Here is a 21,884-nt window from a genome sequence, read left to right on the forward strand (position 1 = left end):
CCTTAGAAAAAAACGTCTAGAAAACAGGCCTAAACATTTATTAGACCATGTTGTCTGAGGGAATGGGGAAAAATAATCTGCTCTGCATATATGTTTGTTCAGATTCCAATTCAACAAACCACCATTAACATGTTAATAATTTTTAATAGTAATACTGTAAAACTGTCAGTGTCACATCAACTGTCACTTGTTTTCATTTTCAAGTCAAGTGACAAATAATGTCCCACCACACTCCCATATCAATCTGTTGGTTCCTAGCAGATGGGAGTGATGCATCTAGCATATGGTAACCTCTGGGTTGCTTGGTTTCAATAAACCTATTCAGAAGAATGATAAATAAAGTGGGGTGCACAGTGGCTTAGTGGTTAGCATGTTTGCCTCTCACCTCCGGGGTTGGGAGGGTCGATTCCCGCCTCTGCCCTGTGTGCGTGGAGCTCGCATGTTCTCGCCGTGCTTTGGGGGTTTCCTCCAGGTACTCCGGTTTCCTCCTGCAGAGCAAAGTCATGCATTGTAGTCATGTCTAAATTGTCCGTATTGTGTGTGCGATTGTGCCCTGCGATGGGTTGGCACTCCATCCAGGGTGTCCCCTGCCTTGCGCCCTGAGACCCCTGGGCTCCCAGGCTCCCAGCAACCCTGCATCGAATAAACGGAAGGCCTACAGAAAACGGATGGATGGATAAATAAAGCAAAAATATATATAATTAACTACAGAAGGCACAATCCAGTCCAAAAACTATGAAACTAAGCTTGAATCATGTTTTTGAATAAAGATTCTGCATATATTGTTCATTATTAGATCATGTTAATAGGATCTTAAAAATAACATTTTCCATGTTTCAGTAAATAAATTAGTGTTTTATTATGTCTGGTCATACTATATCTATGTGCATCATATAAATTACTCAATCAAGGAGATTAACCTACTTGACATGACGAAATTTATAGCCTAAACCTTACATGAATTAATTTTACATTTTGCCTCGTAGTGGTCTTCCCTCGATTAGTCACGTGTACACTATGTGCAGGGATTTTCTCCATTATCAGAATTAAAGCATTAGCTTTAAGTAGAGATTGTGTCCAAAACAGCATACTAGTACACTAAGTAGTATTTTATAATATTATGCCATGTACTATGGTAGTAATCTAAACGGATTTGGACCGAGTCCACACACACACACACACACACACACACACACACACACACAAGCTATGTCAAATCGCGTTGCCAGATTTATTTGAGATAGGCCTATTGGTTTATGGTCAAATGGCCTTGCGCGAATATAGGCACGGTGTTCTGATAATTCATAAGATTTTAAATGCTTAAATTTGTTTTGTTTCTTTTTTTCTTTATTTTTTAAACCATATCTATATACTGTAACAATCATTTTACAAAGTTCCCGTTTTGGCTTGTTGCAAACTGAGAAGGGATAGAAACAAGGATTGCGTAGAACACTGTTACAACAATCTGGCAACCCAGAGCCGAGCGGAATACTCCACCGGACGCTCTTTTCACCAGCGGATTTGGTTCACTTCAATTAAAGAAGAAGATGAACACCAACGACGCCAAGGACTATCTCTCCAAACGTCAGATCCCTCATCTGTTTGAGGTATGGCAGACTCGCTAGGCAAAGAAAAGAAAACAAAGAAACAAAAAAAAATCTAATTTATTAGTTTTTAATTACGAAGTAATTTATGGGGATACATATATTTACATTGACGAGCATTGGACAGGTAGGGCGACCACAGCTGTAAACATCTGTCATGAGTGTCAACTGCATATGCGAATATCAATTTGTTTAAAAAGTTATCCACGCAAAGATATCTCTGTGAGGCTTTGTGCGGTTGTCGTACTCATACATAAAATGCCAGTCTGTGTACTTTTACTAAAGCAGTCTGTCTGAAGTTATAAGCTCTTCAACACGTTGTGTTATCATCAGTTTTTGATATCGATTTTAATAAGTGCTTCTTGGCTCTTCAGTCCTCCTGCATAGTGCATTTTGAAACCATGCACTTACAGAGTGATTACTCATTAATGATTCATTTGTGTTGTCCTGGAATATGTGCAGATTGTATATTCTGAAAGTGATCAATTAATGACAAATATATAACATCAAATGCAGTTTCACTAAGCAATCAGTTTCTTGCTGAGGGAATTATCTGAATTATAATTTGAGCTGGGGGAAAAAAACACACTCTTATTGTTGGAAAAGTGCCATCAGTTTGGTACAGGAAATATGGAATAGACGTATGTCTCTTTGATTTGGACAGTTACAAAGCAAATTAGATACTTGAAATGTGTCGCTATGGCGATCCTTGAGTGGGACGCTCTGATTGCAGAGTCTTGAGCCACAAGTTTGCATGCAAGTGGCAAGTTTATCCTCTGAGAGTGTCAAGCAGGGTGAACTCTGAGAGATCTCGTGCAGATACAGCAGATAAAATGAATGTTGAGGTTGATAAACACACGCTGGTATAAAGTGCACTCAATACAAAATTGGACGTTTATGTAACAGTACATTATAAGGTTATAAGATTTTCAGTGGGGAAACAGATGGAATTTTTGCTTACGCATGCTGGACCAGGCAGGTCAGTATTTCTGTGCAATATCTGTGACTATGACAAAATTTTGTTTTTTGGTGATAGGTGAAGAATGAAAACTCCACATGTAGTCCACTGGCTGTCTCCAAGGCAACAAGCTGCCTATTTACCTCATGTGAATCATCATACTTTGAGACAAAAGAAAGAAAGGAAAAGAATGAGAGAGCAAGAAAGAGAGGGAACTGAAGAGAGAGAGAGAGAGAGAGAGAGAGTGTCACAATGTTCTGGCATTTAACATGAGTTACAGGCATTGATGAAAATGAATTTGTGTATGTACATTATACAGGTAGACAACACATTCTATTAGTCATTGTTAATCACATCTACATCTATTTTCCTCACATGTAAAAGACAACACAATGTTCAGAATATTCAGTCTATGTAATAACTCTTTTGAAAGTGTAAAGATAAAAATACTCCATATGAATAACAGAGCTGGGCCTTTGTAGTCCTCACAGATGTTTCTCAAAACTGACATTCTAGACAAATGCTTCATTCATTAAATTCATTGTCATCTTCTTATCCTGAAATCACCAACAAACAGGGTTTGAAAAGAAAATGGAAACATTATTATTATTATTATTATTATTATTATTATTATTATCATCAGTGAGTTATTACTAGATATCTCGTGTTCGTCTACCCTGATAGCTTGTTTAGTAAGTGATTGTTTCTCAAGCTGTGCGCTCAGTGGATTTACATATAAATGCACAGCATCTGTTTGTGCATCATAAGAAGAAAATACCTGATTAGCCCAAGGGTTTTCCAGTCCACAGCACAGCCGTGTGGGCTGAATAGAGTGGCCATTTGCAATTATCATTTTTTTCACAACGTTTTTTATTTCTCTTTCTTTTTATTTCACCTGTCTATGTCCATTTAGAGCTGTCCAAGAATCCATATGCACTGGTTTCTGTAGGAATAATCTGTTCACTATGACATTTGGCTTTATTTTGTGAAATACACAGGGCAAATGCAATAAAAATAATGTATTTAAGGTTGTGGCTAGGACTGAATATGTTACCTGAATAACCTTAAATAATAAATCTTATAACAGTGGTCTGGATTTTATCCTTCAAGGTTACACATATGTTGTATATGTATAAAGCATTTATATTAATACCATTAATACTGTATTACTCTTTCCAAGAGCATGTTGACTGGCTTGATGTATCACCGCCCTGAGGACCCTTTGGGCTTCCTGGAAAACTGCCTGCAGAAAACAAGAGAGCTCGGAGGTCCTGAATGTGTGGCCTGGGACACCTTCATCATGCCTGATCGTAAACCACTACCACCGATTACCACTGCACAGGGAAAGAAAGCCCCCTGCAAGCTGGGTACTTTTGCAAAATACAATCAAGAGTGGCTAATTGATGTCTGTCAGCTAATCAATAAAATGTATTGTCAAAGATGTTAAAAGCATCAAATATCTGTTGATGTTAGCATTCAGCATTCAGAAGGCAGTGTGGTGGAAAATAAGGAAAAGAATGAAAACGTAATCAGGATGCAAAAACAGGCAACAGCCAGAAGAACTAATTCTTAGACTATAAAAACAATTAGAAACTAAGAGACACAGACTTCCAAATATCCCACCACACTCTGGTGAATATGAATCTGTTGGTTCCTGTTGGCACACTTCCAATATGCAAGTATAACATTTGTATACACACAGGAAAGCATGTGATGAACAAAGTCAGTATGGATTGGAACACAGAAAACAGGCAGCTATTGATATAACCCATGCTTCCATGAATCATGGTCCATCAAGACCCACAGTTCCAAGACAATTTGTGAACACCTCCCATGTCAATCAATTAAATGAGACCACCATCCATCTCTGACCAGATATTATTCAGCTGGTGGACCCTTCTCAGCAAACATCTTAAGGGCATGGCAGTGTGTGTTGGGTGCAGCAGTGTTGCTGGGATTTCTAAACACCTCAGTGTTACTGCTGGGTTGGGAAACAGTTCAATAATCAAAACATAATCAGCCAACAGTATTACTATGGTCAGAAGCTGGACATTAATGTATAACGTAATATTATAATGTATTCTATCAATTAACACCAATAACCTACACTAACAGAAGCTATTTAATTGTATGTACTACAGGTGTTAACATTCATTATATGTTATTTTTTAAACTTTTTTTTTTTTTTTTTTAAGTTTTACAAATTTCAAACATGTATATAAAGTTAAGAAAGAGATTTAAGAAGAGCACACACAGGCTTATCTCTACTAAGGACATACATGTCTTTAGTCCCCAATCTCTTCTTTGTATACCATCAACTTTTCTTTTTTCAACAACTTTGTTGGTCTCTGCACTGGGTGATTTTGGGATTTGGAGTCAATCATTGAATCACACTAAAGGTGCAATACCCAATAAAGTTGCAATACCCAATGATGAATTCTTTTTAGATGCAGGTCAGACTTGCATCAAATGCAGCAGATAGGCATTTCATTTTAACCAGTATTTTAGATCTGTGAGGAGCAGGCCCCTGCATGCTGTACTGTGGCATGTACTGTATGGAAAACAGATTTAGTGTGCACATGTTGAGTAAGTAGGTACTATGGGCCATTTTTTGCAACTTTGCATTTGACACCTGTGGGCTAGAGAGTGATCAACACAAACTGTGCATGGAGAATGATGAGCTATACTGTTTATGCCTTTATGCCTACATGGTGGACCAACAGGACAGATTTGTATAATAAAGCAGCCACTAAGTAAACAGCATTTTAAACCCCAAATATCACTGCTATGCCAGCGTTACACACACTTCCATGATAGTGTCCCTGCTGTACTAAGAATAGTCCCCCACCCAAGTAACATCTGGTCAGCTCTAGGGAATTGATTGTGTGTTATATTTCACTTTCCACAGACAGTGGTCCTGGTCCTGGGCCTTACCGACGCTATGACAGATTGCCTCCCATTCAGGCTCAGTTCTCCATTGAGAGTGATTCTGATATGACTGAGTCCTCTGGCCTCATACAGGAGTATGATGTCTTTGACCCATTAAAACCAAGGCCACACATCATATTCATCATAGGTGAGGGGTTTTTGATGACATGTCAGGGTAAAACATTATATAACTTGTATAACTTCTGTGCTACAGCCTATTACTCCTCACAGAGTAATCTCATTAAATCTAATTAAATCTCAAACAATATCTATAGATATTTTATTGATCAGTTTCATTTTTGACATTATTTCATTGTAGCTTTTAGTTCTGTAGTCATTTTCTCTCCAAAGGTGGTCCAGGCAGTGGAAAGGGCACTCAGACAGCTAAGATTGCAGCTCATTATGACTTTGAGTGTGTGTCTGTCGGGGAGATTTTAAGAAACCAGCTGCTTCAGCATGCTCCCAGTGACAGGAAATGGGAACTGATCGCTCAAATCATTGCCAACGGAGAACTGGCACCTCAGGTATAGTGCTGTGTCTGTTCTGTCTCAACATAGAAGTGTCATTGCATTATAGTGCTCAATGACATCAGCAAATGGATGATACAGTAATATACTCTATACTCAGCAAAAAAAAAGAAACTTCCTCTCACATTCAACTGCTTTTATTTCCCACAAATTTCTTAACATGTGTAAATATTTGTATTAATATAAAAACATTCAACAACTGAGACATAAACTGAACAAGTCTCACAGACATTTGACGAACGGAAATGAAATAATGAGTCCCTAAACAAAGGTGGGTCAATATCAAAAGTAACAGTCAGTATGTGGTGTGGCCTCCAGCTGCTTTAAGTACTACAGAGCATCTCATCCTCATGGACTGCACCAGATTGGTCAGTTCTTGCTGTGAGATGTTACCCCACTATTTCACCAAGGCATTTGCAAGTTCTCGATCACGTCTCGGGGGACACATGGTTACATGTAATTTTCCACTGCAAAGACGATCAGCTGTGCTCAGGTGGTAGAGCGGGTTGTCCACTAATCCTAGGGTTGGCGGTTCGATTCCCGGCCCACGTGACTCCACATGCCGAAGTGTCCTTGGGCAAGACACTGAACCCCAAGTTGCTCCCAATGGCAAGATAGCGCCTTGCATTGCAGCTCTGTTACCATTGGTGTGTGTGTTTGTGTGTGTGTGTGAATGGGTGAATGAGAACCAGTGTAAAGCACTTTGGAACTGCTAAGGTTAAAAAAGCACTATATAAGTGCAGACCATATACCAGTTATCATTTAGCTGTCTTTCCTGCTTCCCTATAACATTGTCTTAGGCATCTTACATTACAGACATTGCAGTTTATTGCTCTGGCCACATCTGCAGTACTCATGCCTCCCTGCAGCAGGTCTATGGCATGTTCACGCAGGTGAGCAGGAACCCTAGACATCTTTCTTCTGGTGTTTGTCAGAGTCAGTAGAAAGGTCTCTTTAGTGTCCTAAGTTATTGTAACTGTGACCTTAATTTGTCTACTGCCTGTAAACTGTTAGTGTCTTAAGGACTGTTCCACAGGTGCATTTGTTATAATTGTTTATGGTTCATTGAACAAGCATGAAAAACAGTGCTTAAAGGTTTCACTTTTTTGCTGAGTATATGTGAAATACATTAGTACATGAGGAGCATGGTGGCTTAGTTTAGTTTCCTCCCCACGTCCAAAGACGTGTGCTGTAGGCTGATTGGCATCTCTAAATTGTCCGTAGTTTGTGCCTTGCAGTGGGCTGGCCCCCGTCCAGGGCCCTGAGTTCCCTGGGATAGGCTCCAGGTTCCCCCGCGACCCTGTGTAGGATAAGCAGTATGAAATATGGATGAAATGGACATAATTAACCATGCACAATTACACTAGGTAATGTGATATCATTTCGTTATAACTAGCAACAACTTCAGGCACTGTGATAATTTGTTTAACTATCTAACATTAGGCAGTACACCTTCCTTTAAACATGAGGGCTTTAAACAGTAAATTTAAATTTAAACAGTGTTACAGCTTTGTCTGGATTAGTGTTGTTTAAGATGTTTCAGCACAATTTCTGTAGGCCTGTAAAATAAAATTTATTGTTATCTATTATTTCCAGTACACTGCTGTGCTAATTGTAACATAAGAGTCGGTCATCTTGAGTCAGTATCAGCATATTGTTTAATACCCGACATCAAAACGGGTTTGTTTGTTTTTATTAGACATATTAAAAGTAGGCAAATAACCATGCAAAAAACTCTTGTTATTATATTACAGTACAGCACTTGATAATACACATGGACTGATTGCCTTGATCTCCCTCTGAGATTAAATTCTCTAGGAGACGACAATCGAGGAGCTCAAGCATCAATTCATCAAGAAACAAGATGCCAAAGGTTTCATTGTGGATGGATTCCCACGTGAAATATCTCAGGTGTTCACCTTTGAAGAACAAGTGAGCAATTCACTAAGATGGGAAATAAGGCAATCTAATTTTACACTACAATAATAATTTCTGTTACTGTTATCTTCAGACACCTGCAGTAAAACTTGCAGATTAAATCATTGCCTACAGTAATGCTTAGAACCCCCCTGAACTTTACAGATACACACAGCATGGTTTTAAAAACGTAATATGTTTGACCTCTGCAGGTTACTTGAGGCATGACATTTATTATTTTTTTTCTTACAGTATTTTTCATAAAACAGCAGATGCATTGTCACCAATAATGTATTTAGTGACAATCCTTTTTTACCTTTGCTATTATGTAACACAGTATCACAGCTATTATGTATCTATTAGCGCCATAGAAATGGCGCTAATAGGTAGTAATGCTAATTGCAGTTTTAATGAAACCACAAAATTTTCTTTCATTGTATGGTATGTTGTTGGACAGCAAAACAGTTTTAAAAAGACACTGATACATAAAAATCCTTTAAAACAACCTGTCCTCCTGTCAGATTGGCTCTCCAGATCTAGTGATCCTACTAGCTTGCTCTAATCAGCAGCTGCGTCAGCGCCTGGAGAAACGTGCCCTGCAGCAGGGTCGGCCTGATGATAACACCCATGCCATTGAGAAGCGACTCGAAACCTTCAAGCACAACATAACCCTCATAGCCAAGTATTACCAGGAGAGAGGACTAATTATTAGGGTGAGAGCTTGGATTTTGTCATAGTCCATATACTTGTGGTATACTAGTGAATAATATACTAGGACCTTAAGAGTTAAAGATGGTTAATAAAGTGTCAGCTTTTAAATATTGCTAGATTTGTTTGTATTAGCAAAGCTCTTTTAGCAGTTGTCAAGGCAGGATGATGAAAGCCATCACAGAAAGGTAGCATGGAATTTTATAGTAATGTAAATAATAATTTTGTCATCAGGTTGATGCTGATCGAGAAGAAGATGAAATTTTCACAGATATCAAAGCAATAGTGAAAGAGAAACTGTTCTCAAAAGAAGAAGGTAATGGCTTTAAAGTTTATATGTTACCATACCATTTATTAGAAATAAAGCTCCTATTTTTTCTTCATGCTTCCTTTGCAGAACCAAAGGGTTTATAAGAACTGTGACTACGTTTTGAAAACAACTGTTCTTGCCAGGACCAAGAGGCTTTGAATATTTGAGAAGATCACGTTCTCTTCTTAAGTCTGCTCTGCTTTAACCTGTGATTTACTCCTCTCTCTCTCTCTCTCTCTCTCTCTCTCTCTCTCTCTCTATATATATATATATATATGTATGTATGAATGTGTATATATATATATATATATATATATATATATATATATATATATGTATATATATATATATATATATATATATATATATATATATATATATATATATGCAAACTTCAAATGAGGAATTGTTGAAATTTTCTGTAAAAGAAATTTTCTGCTTTTATTTAAATACAGTTTCTAATTTTTCATCTTATAAAAAATATCTTGAAGATAACTGAAAAGTCATTTGCTGGATTATAAGCAGTTTTATGTTGCATAAAGGACATATTAAATAAATGTTTGACCTTTGGCTGTGGCATGACAGCGAACACAGAAGATAAAACAGACAATAGACAGATACCCCAAGGCCACTGTTCTCATTAATGGTCCTCTGTCCAGCTGAGTCTCTTACTTAATAATCACTCTTCATGAGACATACTCACACTGAACACTTTATTAGGAACACAATACTAATATAGATAGGGCCTCCCTTTGCTCTCAAATTCTCAAATTCAGCCTCAGTTCTTTGTGGCATAGATTCATAACAATGTTGGAAACATTCCTTTGAGATTCTGGTCCATGTTGACAATTGCATCATGCAATTCCTGCAGAATTTTCAGGTGCACTTTCATGCTGTGAATCTCCCATTCTACCACATCACGAAGGTGTTCCGGTGACTGGGAAAGCCACTGAAGAACAATGAACTCATTGTCATGTTCATGAAACCAGTTTGAGATGACTTTTGTTTGTGACATGGTACATTATTATGCTGGATGTAGTTATTAGAAGATGGGTAAATTGTGGCCATGTGGCTGTTGTAGCACATCTGCCTCAAGGCTCAACGTGTTGTGCATTCTGAGATGCTTTTCTACTCACCACAATTGTACAGACTGTTTATCTGAGTCTCTGTAGCCTTTCTGTCAGCTCAAAACAGTCTGGAAATTCTCCACTGACCTGTTATCAACAAGGCATTTCTATCTGTAGAACTGCTGCTTGCTGGATGTTTTCTCTTAATTGTTCCATTCTGTGTAAACTCTAGAGGCTGCTGTGTGTGAAAATTCCGCAGCTATAGAAATACTCAAACCTGCACATCTGGCATGATCTTGCCAATCTTGCCATGGTCAAAATCACAGAGATCACATTTTATCCCCCATTATGATGGTTGGTGTGAACATTACCCAAAGCTGCTAACCAGTACAGTGAGGGAAAAAAGTATTTGATCCCCTGCTGATTTTGTACGTTTGCCCACTGACAAAGAAATTATCATTCTATAATTTTAATGGTAGATTTATGTGAACAGTGAGAGACAGAATAACAACAAAAAATCCAGAAAAACGCATGTCAAAAATGTTATAAATTGATTTGCATTTTAATGAGGGAAATATGTATTTGACCCTTCTGCAAAACATGACTTAGTACTTGGTGGCAAAACCCTTGTTGGCAATCACAGAAGTCAGACGTTTCTTGTAGTTGGCCACCAGGTTTGCACACATCTCAGGAGGGATTTTGTCCCACTCCTCTTTGCAGATCTTCTCCAAGTCATTAAGGTTTCGAGGCTGACGTTTGGCAACTCGAAGCTTCAGCTCCCTCCACAGATTTTCTATGGGATTAAGGTCTGGAGACTGGCTAGGCCACTCCAGGACCTTAATGTGCTTCTTCTTGAGCCACTCCTTTGTTGCCTTGGCTGTGTGTTTTGGGTCATTGTCATGCTGGAATACCCATCCACGACCCATTTTCAATGCCCTGGCTGAGGGAAGGAGGTTCTCACCCAAGATTTGATGGTACATGGCCCCGTCCATCGTCCCTTTGATGCGGTGAAGTTGTCCTGTCCCCTTAGCAGAAAAACACCCCCAAAGCATAATGTTTCCACCTCCATGTTTGACGGTGGGGATGGTGTTCTTGGGGTCATAGGCAGCATTCCTCCTCCTCCAAACACGGCGAGTTGAGTTGATGCCAAAGAGCTCCATTTTGGTCTCATCTGACCACAACACTTTCACCCAGTTGTCCTCTGAATCATTCAGATGTTCACTGGCAAACTTCAGACAGGCATGTATATGTGCTTTCTTGAGCAGGGGGACCTTGCGGGCGCTGCAGGATTTCAGTCCTTCACGGCGTAGTGTGTTACCAATTGTTTTCTTGGTGACTATGGTCCCAGCTGCCTTGAGATCATTGACAAGATTCTCCCGTGTAGTTCTGGGCTGATTCCTCACTGTTCTCACGATCATTGCAACTCCACGAGGTGAGATCTTGCATGGAGCCCAAGGCCGAGGGAGATTGACAGTTCTTTTGTGTTTCTTCCATTTGCGAATAATCGCACCAACTGTTGTCATCTTCTCACCAAGCTGCTTGGCAATGGTCTTGTAGCCCATTCCAGACTTGTGTAGGTCTACAATCTTGTCCCTGACATCCTTGGAGAGCTCTTTGGTCTTGGCCATGGTGGAGAGTTTGGAATCTGATTGATTGATTGCTTCTGTGGACAGGTGTCTTTTATACAGGTAACAAGCTGAGATTAGGAGCACTCCCTTTAAGAGTGTGCTCCTAATCTCAGCTCGTTACCTGTATAAAAGACACCTGGGGGCCAGAAATCTTTCTGATTGAGAGGGGGTCAAATACTTATTTCCCTCATTAAAATGCAAATCAATTTATAACATTTTTGACATGCATTTTTCTGGATTTTCTTGTTGTTATTCTGTCTCTCACTGTTCAAATAAACCTACCATTAAAATTATAGACTGATAATTTCTTTGTCAGTGGGCAAAGGTACAAAATCAGCAGGGGATCAAATACTTTTTTCCCTCACTGTATCTGCATGATTTTGTGCAGTGTGCTGCTGCCACACAATTGGCTGATTAGATAATTGCATGAATGAGTAGGTTTAATTCAATTCAATTCAATTCAATTTTATTTGTATAGTGCTTTTTACAATAGACATTGTCTCAAAGCAGCTTTACAGAAATATCAACATGGTATACAGATATAAAAGGTGTGAATTTATCCCAACTGAGCAAGCCACTGAGTGGCAACGATGGCAAGGAAAAACTCCCTAAGATGTTTTAAGAGGAAGAAACCTTGAGAGGAACCCGACTCAGAAGGGAACCCATCCTCATCTGGGTAACAATAGATAGTGTGAAAAAGTTCATTATGGATTTATATGAAGTCTGTATGGCCTTAGGAGCAGCCGTAGTCCCAGCAGTGTGGAATTAGAGAAGATTTGAGCTCCATCCAGAGGCAGAAAGGATCTCTATCTCTAGTATCTCCATAAATTCGTGTGGGGCTCGGCGAAAGGAGAGAGGGAGAAAAAAGATTATTATGACTGCGAAGTAGTAGAACAGAATCTAGTCAGGGTAGGCCTGAGTAAACAAATACGTTTTAAGCCTAGACTTAATAACTGAGACTGTGTCTGAGTCCCGAACACTAATAGGAAGACTGTTCCATAACTGTGGGGCTCTATAAGCGAAAGCTCTCCCCCCTGCTGTAGCCTTCACTATTCGAGGTACCGTCAAATAGCCTGCATCTTTTGATCTAAGTAGGCGTGGCGGATCATATAAAACCAAAAGGTCGCTTAGATATTGTGGCACAAGACCGCTTAGTGCTTTATAGGTTAATAAAAGTATTTTATAGTTAATGCGAGATTTTACTGGGAGCCAATGCAGTATTGATAATATCGGTGTGATATGGTCGTATCTTCTAGTTCTAGTTAGGACTCTAGCAGCTGCATTCTGGACTAACTGGAGCTTATTTATATTCCTACTGGAACATCCAGACAGTAAGGCATTACAGTAATCTAATCTAGAGGTGACGAATGCATGAACTAGTATTTCCGCATCATGTAGTGACAATATGTTTCTTATTTTAGAAATATTTCTGAGATGAAAGAAAGCTAACCTAGTAATATTATCTACATGAGCATCAAATGATAGACTGGAGTCAATAATCACTCCAAGGTCTTTAACTGCTGTACATGATGAAACAGAAAGACCATCCAGAGTAACCATGTGATCAGAAAGATTACTTCTAGCTACACATGGGCCTAATAAAAGTATTTCTGTTTTATCAGAATTAAGTAGAAGGAAATTAGTTAACATCCAATGTCTAATGTCCTTTACACAATCCTCAACTTTACTAAGCTTCTGTCTGTCCTCTGGCTTCGCTGAAACATACAACTGTGTATCATCAGCATAACAGTGGAAGCTAATTCCATGTTTACGAATAATTTGACCTAGGGGTAGCATATATAAAGTAAAGAGCAGTGGGCCTAAAACAGAACCCTGTGGAACTCCAAAAGTAACTTCAGTACGCATGGAGAAATCACCATTTACATCTACGAACTGATAACGATCGGTCAGATAAGACCTGAGCCAGGAGAGGACTGTTCCCTTAATACCAACAACATTTTCTAATCTATCAAGGAGAATAGTGTGATCTATAGTATCAAAAGCTGCACTAAGGTCGAGTAACACAAGCAGCGAGACAAAACCCTGATCGTAGGTCAATAGAAGGTCATTTACCACTTTAACTAACGCTGTCTCTGTGCTATGATGAGGTCTAAATCCTGACTGATATATTTCATGAATGTTATTCCTATCTAAGTACGAGCATAACTGCTTTGCTACAACCTTTTCTAAAATCTTAGAGATGAAGGGGAGATTTGATATTGGTCTATAGCTGGACAATTGAGACGGGTCAAGATCAGGTTTTTTAATCAAGGGTTCAATAACTGCTAATTTAAGGTTTACAGGTGTTCCAAATGAAAGGAAAATCCAGTGGCAGTGTTATGCTGTTGAAGAAATTTTGCAAACATGATTTTGATTCACTTGTCCCCTTAGAGTCAATGCAAATCAATACAAAGTTATTCTGACTGATCACCATTATCCTATGGTGAAAATTTATATCTGGATGGGAGTGATCTCTACCAGGATGACAGTGTCCCCATCCACAGAACACGAGGGCTCATTGAATGGTTTGATGAGAATTAAAATGATTTAAATGATATGCTATGGACTTCGCAGTCACCAGATCTCAATGTAATTGAAAACATATGAGAGATTTTAGAGTGATGTGTAGAACTAAGGGAATATCTTTTGTGAGTTTAGATCCAGAGACTTGTAGAATCTATACCAAGGCACATTGAAGATGCTATGGTGGCATGTTGTAACCCAGCACCTAACTAGTGCACTTCCTGTTGCGTTTCCTCTAATTTGTCACCTGTCTGTACATCTATTCTGTATCAACATAAAGCACACTTAAGGGGTTTATTGCATTTCCTTGAAAATATCCTTTGTCTCTGTTTCTGGTTAGTCTGCTAAGTTATTAACAGTTATTTTTACATTGTAATATGTAAATATGTTAATTTACTTAAGAATATTTACCAACGTGCACACAGATTTATGCCAGGCTTATGTAAGTTTTGCAATTTCATAATTTAAATGTCTCCATGTGGTAGATGTGTTTTGGTAGATGTTACACTAGATGGCAGACTTTTTTTTGCTAAAGAATTTTATTGAATGGCATAAGGTATATATCAAGGATTTTCAGGAAGATTATCAACTCTGAGAATTAAAATTGTGTACCCTGTAATTCAGACAAAATAAAAACATCCCCTACAGATATTTTATTTAAATTATTCAATACAACTTACTCTGGCTTAATGTAGAGGGTAATCGTTCACAGGGCCTGAAACATCCTTTCAGAGCTGCTATCTCAGTGAACAAGGCTGTGCCTCTCAGAATAGCATTCTACTTATCCTTATCCTCCTTATCAGTATGGCTGCCTGTGACCTGACAAACTGACAGAAATCATGCCACAGGGTACTACCGCTGGCCAGATATTAATTTGGGTGTTGGACTATTCACAGTAGAACAATGACACTGACATAATGTTTAAAGAACACAGGTAACAACATCAGGTAAATATTTCATACAACTTTTTGGGTCAGGCATAGAGGATAGTGCACGGGGGATACAAAAAAGAAAGCTTCAAGGCATTGTACTTGGAAAACCTTCAACCCTCATTGTGTCTCCTGTTGGAATGTCTACTGCTCTTTCACTTCTCCTTATCCTTGCGCATTGTCCTTGATCTCATTGGTGTTTGATCCTTTATTGTAATCTTGGAGTCCTCTTTCACAACCAACTATACATTTGTATAACAAATGTATAACTACATAAAAAATATTATACATTTATTTGGTTACTAACATACTGACTGGAATGTGCAATAAATCTCCAAACCTTCAATATATCTTGATGGATAATTGAATTACATGAATATTTATCATATTATCAGCTGTCATCTGTTCTTTTTTTAAACAAGGATAGTTGAAAATGATTGAAAATTTCGACAGGGATATTTGAAATTTAAACCAAGGAAAGGACACATGCAGCACATAGATAAGGCATTTGTTTAAAACAACAAAAAGACCAAAATATAACAGACCCTAATGCTAATTTTACTATGGAAGGGTAATTAAATAGGTTTAGCCTGGACTGTAATGGGTCATAGCAAGCATTCCAGTGTGACCTAAGTGTCACTCCAGTCTATTTCAATTCATCTCCATTTATAGTCGGCCAGTGCTCTGGTTCTGATAAATCTTATCTCATACTCTCTGAGGCATGTATAAAAATACAAGACTGGCTCATACAGCTTGAGGTTCACTCCCTTCTCCTGACTCTTGGCTGCAGGCGTGAGCAACATGGCCCCCAAAAAAATCGAACCCAAGAAGCCAGAACCCAAAAAACCTGAGGCTAAGAAGGAAGAGACTCCAGCTCCAGCTCCTGCTCCTGCTCCAGTCCAGGAGGAGCCCAAAGAGCCTCATGTTGATCTGAAGACTATTGTATTGGAGTTCTCTCCGGACCAGATTGAGGAGTTCAGAGATGCCTTCACTCTATTTGACGAGACACCAACAGGAGAGATGAAAATAAGATATGCCCAGTGTGGAGATGTGATGAGGGCTTTGGGTTATAACCCCACTAATGCGGACGTGCATGCTGTTCTAGGGAAGCCAAAGGCAGAGGAAATGAACAGCAAGATGCTGGACTTTGAGACCTTCCTCCCTATGCTGCAGCACATCTCCAGGTCAAAGGACCAGGGTACATTTGAAGACTTTGTGGAAGGACTTAGGGTTTTTGACAAGGAAGGCAATGGTACAGTGATGGGTGCCGAACTCCGTCATGTTCTGGCAACTCTGGGCGAGAGAATGACTGAAGACGAGGTGGACCGCCTCATGACGGGACAAGAGGATGCAAATGGGTGCATCAACTATATCTCATTCGTCAAGCACATCCTCTCTGGATGAGCTATAGTCTGTCCTTGTGTGACTCTAAAGACTTCAGCATTCAAAGGACATTTAGAAGGAAAAATGGATATTGGTGAATGTAAAATAAAGCTGATTTCTCAACTCTATCATTTCGTTCTTTTTCTGTTGTTGCTGATGTCTTTCAGATTACAGTCAGGTTAACTGCATGTTGAATTAAGAGTGCATTGTTGTAGCAGTAACTAGGCCCAGAGAAGCCATTTTTTCTTCAAATCAAATGCTTTTTACACCAGGTAAGAAATTTAATAGACTGAGAACCTGTGTTCTAAATCTGTGTTCTAAATCCTTTAATATGTATTAAAGTAGTTTACAGAAAGCCTTGTATATCTAGAACTAGGTTTAATAACTGTTCAGCAATAGCCAATAAAACAATATAGATTTTTCTAGTGGGTCATAGTGCAGAACAAAACAGATATTTTAGAGAGAGCTGTTGGGTTTTTTCACCTTCAATATACAGTACAGTGGGGGAAATATGCATTGGATGCGCCAACATTTTTTCCAGTACATATATTTCCAATGAGGCTATTCACATGAAATTTTCATCAGACTTTGATATTAACTCAAGAAATCTGGAAATATAAAGAATTCACAACTTTAAAGTCCATAAATAAAGTTATGTGTAATAAAGTGGAATGACACAGGAAAAAAGTATTGAACATGCTAAGAAAGAGCAGTTCTCCAAGGCAAGTTAAGGCAAGGAACCAGCTGAATAAGTAATTATACCCTCTATCTGTGCAAATTAATATCAGCTGGGTTAGTAAATTGATGGTCTATAAAAAGACTTTTCAATACCAAGGTGTCACACAAGAAACATCTCATGATGGGTAAAAGCAAAGATCCTTTAAATCCTGTAAAATCAGCAGATCCTTTAAATCCTGTAAGTTGCAAGGTGGGGCCTCCGTGGATCAGACTTGTTTGTCCAGCACATCCCACAGATGCTCGACTGGACTGAATCTGGGGAATTTGGAGGACAACTCAACACCTTGAACTCTTTGTCATGTTCCTCAAACCATTCTTGAACAATTTTTGCAGTGTGGCAGGGCACATTATCCTGCTGAAAGAGGCCACTGCTATTAGGGAATACTGTTACCATGAAGGTGTGTACTTGGTCTGCAGCAATGATTAGGTAGGTGGTACGTGTCAGAGTAACATCCACATGAATGCCAAGACCTAATGTTTCCCAGCAGAACATTGCCCAGAGCATCACAATGCCTCCATCGGCTTCCATTCTTTCCATAGTGCATCCTGGTGCCATCTCTTCCCCAGGTAAGTGACGCACACGCACCCAGCTATCCACATGATGTAAAAGAAAACGTGATTAATCAGATGATTAGGCCACCTTCTTCCATTGCTCCATGATCCAGTTCTGGTACTCATGTTTTGCCCACTGTAGGTGCTTTCAGTAGTGGACAAAGATCATCATAGGCACTCAGACTGAAATGCACTGTGTGTTCTGCTACCCATTACTCTGTTGCTGGTTTTATATATATATATATATATGTATATGTGTGTGTGTGTGTGTGTGTGTGTGCATAGGCATTTATTCATTTATTCCTATGGAGAGAATGAGAATTAAGGTGGCTCAATGCAGCAGTTCGCAAATCTGTGCAGAATGTCCCATACTGAGGGGGAGGTGCTCTCTATAGACATTACATCATTGCTTCGCATTGTTAGGTGCAGTGCCTGTGTGCACCAGTGGATGAGTCTCCTAATAAAATAGGATGTTTTCCTTTGTCAAAGCCACATGTAGTCTACATCAGAAAATCTGAATCAAAAGTTAAGCTTCTGATGAAACATAAGACATGCATACACTACCTTAAGGTGGAGAAAAAAACAATGGCAAATCAGCATCAGCCTTCCTATTCACCACAGTTTGCATTTCACATAGTCTTTTGAACAACAAACTGTCATACTCATCAGCATAATTTGACTGATTTAGACAGTCTGAAAGTATGCAAGCAATTTAACTTATCAAATGATTGAAGTATTTTTGGAACGTTCAGGAAGAATATATATATATATATATATATATATATATATATATATATATATATATATATATATATATATATATATATATACACACACACACACATATGTGGCCTATATGTATATTTCTAGCTGGTTAGTAGTTACATCAGTTGTACTAGACTGGACCACATATCACTGTGGAATGATGATAATAATGGTAAACCTTTCTGAATTTGGCGTGTTAAACACAGCGACAACCCAACCTTCCAGAGTCATGATTTGAACTAAAGCTGGGCTAAATGCCACATGCAAATTACACATGGCTGTTTGCATTCCAGCTGTTTTTTAGTCCAGATTACAAACGCTGTGAAATAAACTAATAAACTAAAATTTCTGGCTCACAATATAGTTGTCATTGCCATAACTAGGTATTATATGCCTGAACTCAGCCACATTTATACTGGAATCTGCTTTTGGCTCAGAGTCTGCTTTTTGAAAGCATAGTGCTGATAAATATCCAAATTTAAAAACAATGGCATAACATGACTAATAGGTCTTCTTATTGTACTTTCCCTGTTAGAGAGATATTACAAGAATAGTTTTGCATTGGCATTCTGTTAGCTTTTTTATCTGCTGTGTTTATATACAGTATGTGTGACAAACACATAAATAAAATGCTGCTATCAAATGTAAATTGATTTAAATGCTGTTCTTCCACAATTTTCTGGCCAAGGTGCACACCCCCTGACCCAACAAGTAATAATTTTTCAGCTTCCTAATTCTCCAGTTGCCAAATTACTCATATACCCTTCTATAAATTGGAGCATCAATTTTACAGAGAACATTTCATTCACAATAAACTTAATGTAGTAATAACAGAAATCCACTAGGGGGCAACCATGGAATTTTCTTTTTCAGCAATACAAGCCTTGCTTGGTTTGATGTATAGATAAAGTCCATTATACATAATCTCTCTCTCTCTCTCTCTCTCTCTCTCTCTCTCTCTCTCTCTCTGCGTCAGTGTGCTGAATGAAATAGGTTTAATGCACCAAGACAGCAGTACAGATGTTTAGTTGCCTTTAGGTGCGCTATGTGGTTTCACTATGCTTCTAGAACCGTAATCATGTGATTTCAGTCACCATAAAAAAACTGTTATAAACCACACGTTTCCATTAATTGCATGTCACAAGGTTCTTTGTTTTCAGTCTTTTGTTTACATTTTCCTGTATCTACCCACTATAACTCAACACATGATTAAAAAAAAAAAACAAAAAAAAAAACACAGTGTTCCCATAAATTGCAGTGTTCATGGAGCCACATAGAGCACCTAAGATGTTCATAAAGACATTTCACAGTGAAGGATGCCTAAAAAGAAGGACCAGAGGCTTGGGATGAGACTCAGACCTGCTTGGGAGTGGGGTGGCTCCACATTCTGACTTTATCCACACTGACATGGTCATAGGAACCTGCCAGAGGCCATTACGATCTCCTCCAGTGGGTAGTTTTCTTTGCATCACTCCACTTTTTCCCCCAGCTTCTCACCTATGCACTGCACCTCTGGAACATCAATATACAATTGGGCGAGATATACACCTGAGACAGAACATGCTGCTCCAGTTTCACTCCATGGCTGAGTGAGGTTTGAGCTTTGTCCTTACACAGATATCCTGGTGGCGAGTGTTGCCTTGGATAAATCATACAGTTGTAAATGCTCCACTGTAGCTCAAAACGGCACAGATCTGTATCAGCAGTTATCCTTGATCTGTTTTTTTTTTTTTTTGTGAAGATTTTTTAATCAGTTGGATCATTGTGTTATGAAACAGATGTATGTGCTTGTGATAGATAAGGTTGTCCATATGCTGGAGCTAAATTGCTTTTCAACTGCATAGCATCTGAAATTTGCAGATTTGTGAGATGAAGTCCTCCTATGCAGCTGTGGTTACAGTCTATATATGCCTTTGTGGAGAAATGAATCTTATTTGATCAGGGGCCCTGCTCCTGGTTCTTGCCAGCAGGAGGAGGATTGAATTATGTGGGTATTGAGAAGTGAACTCACGGTCACAGGGGATTGAGATGGGACCACTGTGTTTATTATAGTCTATGAATCAAGCCAGATGTTAACTTCTAATACAATAGGTACTTTAAGTGTTGGGCTTCAGATTCAGACTGGCCTCTGACACACCGACTCTCAGATACTCTCAGAAAAAGTTTTAAATTACAATTTTAACAATTGACAGAGCATGTTTGACTTAAATTTAAATTTAAGTTTAATTTAAATCCCTAATGAGCAAGCCAGAGGCGATGGTCACAAGGAAAATTTAATTTCCTGCCACAATAAACAGACACCAAGAACCCTATTGAAATGAAAATGAAACCCTGTGTTACATCACAGTTGTTCATTTTTTATTTTAAAATTTTACTCATTTATTTAGATGGAATATCATTGTTCCCCACAATTCTGTTTATTGTGTTGCTAGCATAATAGAGAGCTAGTGTTATGAGGCTTTGACATAATTACCATTTAAAAATACACTATATGGCCAAAAGTTTGTGGACACCTGACCATTACACCCATATGTGGGCCTTCTCCAAACTGTTGCCACAAAGTTGGAAGCAACAATTGTATAGAATGTCTCTGAATGGGGTACCATTACAATTTCACTGGAACTAAGGGGCCCAGTCCAAACCTGTTTCATCATGAAAATTCCACTGTGCACAAAGTGAAGTCCATGAAGACATGTTTTACCAATTTGGCGTGAAAGAACTCAAGTGGCCTGCACAGAGCCCTGACCTCAACTCCACTGAACACCTTCGGGATGAACTGAAACACAGGCTGTGCCCCAGGCCTCTTCGCTCGACAATTGCACAGTAGGGGAGACCAAGCTGATGAAGTTTGTGTGGAAATGTAATTTTATTTTAGATGAGATCTGGTTGATTTAGTATCCAAATATGTAATCTGTTATCTTCAATTGTAATGTTTTTTGATGGTTACATGTTGCATTTTAAAATTTACCCATGTTAGTCTGGCCTAGGCCAAAAGCCCTATTCAGATTTATATAGGGAGCTGGGGTAATGTAATTATTACAGGAGTATCTTTAGGATTTTTGTCCTTTCTGAATCTGTCATGTCAGATTTTTTTATGTTGTATTGTACTTTCTATAACATTACCAGTATAAATAATCCCAGGTAATTATATCCTGTCAAAATTGATATTAAGATATTGAGTCATGAGACTGTTATTAAGTCATCAAGGCAGCTGCTATATGTTTCAGACACACCAAGATTTTACCAAAGTTGACTTGAGGCTAACTTGAAACAAACTTGAGACAAATTTCGCATGCAAGGTTTTATCAGTACCAAAACTCTCTGGCACGAATTGCCTGATCTAGTGA

At 38.6% G+C, this 21,884-nt stretch overlaps 2 protein-coding genes across 2 annotated transcripts; both read left to right on the forward strand.

Annotated features, from left to right (window-relative positions):
• The first annotated feature begins 1,037 nt into the window (after window positions 1-1,037).
• On the forward strand, window positions 1,038-9,103 carry ak5l (adenylate kinase 5, like). Its single transcript, XM_053610844.1, has 8 exons — window positions 1,038-1,607; window positions 3,743-3,929; window positions 5,471-5,638; window positions 5,842-6,014; window positions 7,836-7,949; window positions 8,456-8,647; window positions 8,877-8,958; window positions 9,040-9,103. Exons 1-8 carry the CDS (start codon window positions 1,548-1,550, stop codon window positions 9,054-9,056), a joined length of 993 nt encoding a protein of 330 aa, XP_053466819.1. The 5' UTR covers window positions 1,038-1,547; the 3' UTR covers window positions 9,057-9,103.
• A 6,659-nt stretch (window positions 9,104-15,762) lies between these two features.
• On the forward strand, window positions 15,763-16,610 carry cmlc1 (cardiac myosin light chain-1). The gene has a single exon (XM_053654283.1). It carries the CDS (start codon window positions 15,901-15,903, stop codon window positions 16,501-16,503), a length of 603 nt encoding a protein of 200 aa, XP_053510258.1. The 5' UTR covers window positions 15,763-15,900; the 3' UTR covers window positions 16,504-16,610.
• The last annotated feature ends 5,274 nt before the right edge of the window (window positions 16,611-21,884 follow it).

This window comes from Ictalurus furcatus, chromosome 22, assembly GCF_023375685.1.
Source record: "Ictalurus furcatus strain D&B chromosome 22, Billie_1.0, whole genome shotgun sequence".
Classification (NCBI taxonomy): domain Eukaryota; kingdom Metazoa; phylum Chordata; class Actinopteri; order Siluriformes; family Ictaluridae; genus Ictalurus; species Ictalurus furcatus.

What these genes read in the sequence shown, in the direction of transcription:
- ak5l (XM_053610844.1), top strand. Translation starts at nt 1,548, where the DNA reads ATGAACACCAACGACGCCAAGGACTATCTCTCCAAACGTCAGATCCCT. An exon ending in TGTTCACCTTTGAAGAACAA is followed by an intron (nt 7,950 to 8,455) that starts GTGAGCAATTCA and finishes TCCTCCTGTCAG; the next exon opens with ATTGGCTCTCCAGATCTAGT. An exon ending in AGAGAGGACTAATTATTAGG is followed by an intron (nt 8,648 to 8,876) that starts GTGAGAGCTTGG and finishes TTTTGTCATCAG; the next exon opens with GTTGATGCTGATCGAGAAGA.
- cmlc1 (XM_053654283.1), top strand. Translation starts at nt 15,901, where the DNA reads ATGGCCCCCAAAAAAATCGAACCCAAGAAGCCAGAACCCAAAAAACCT.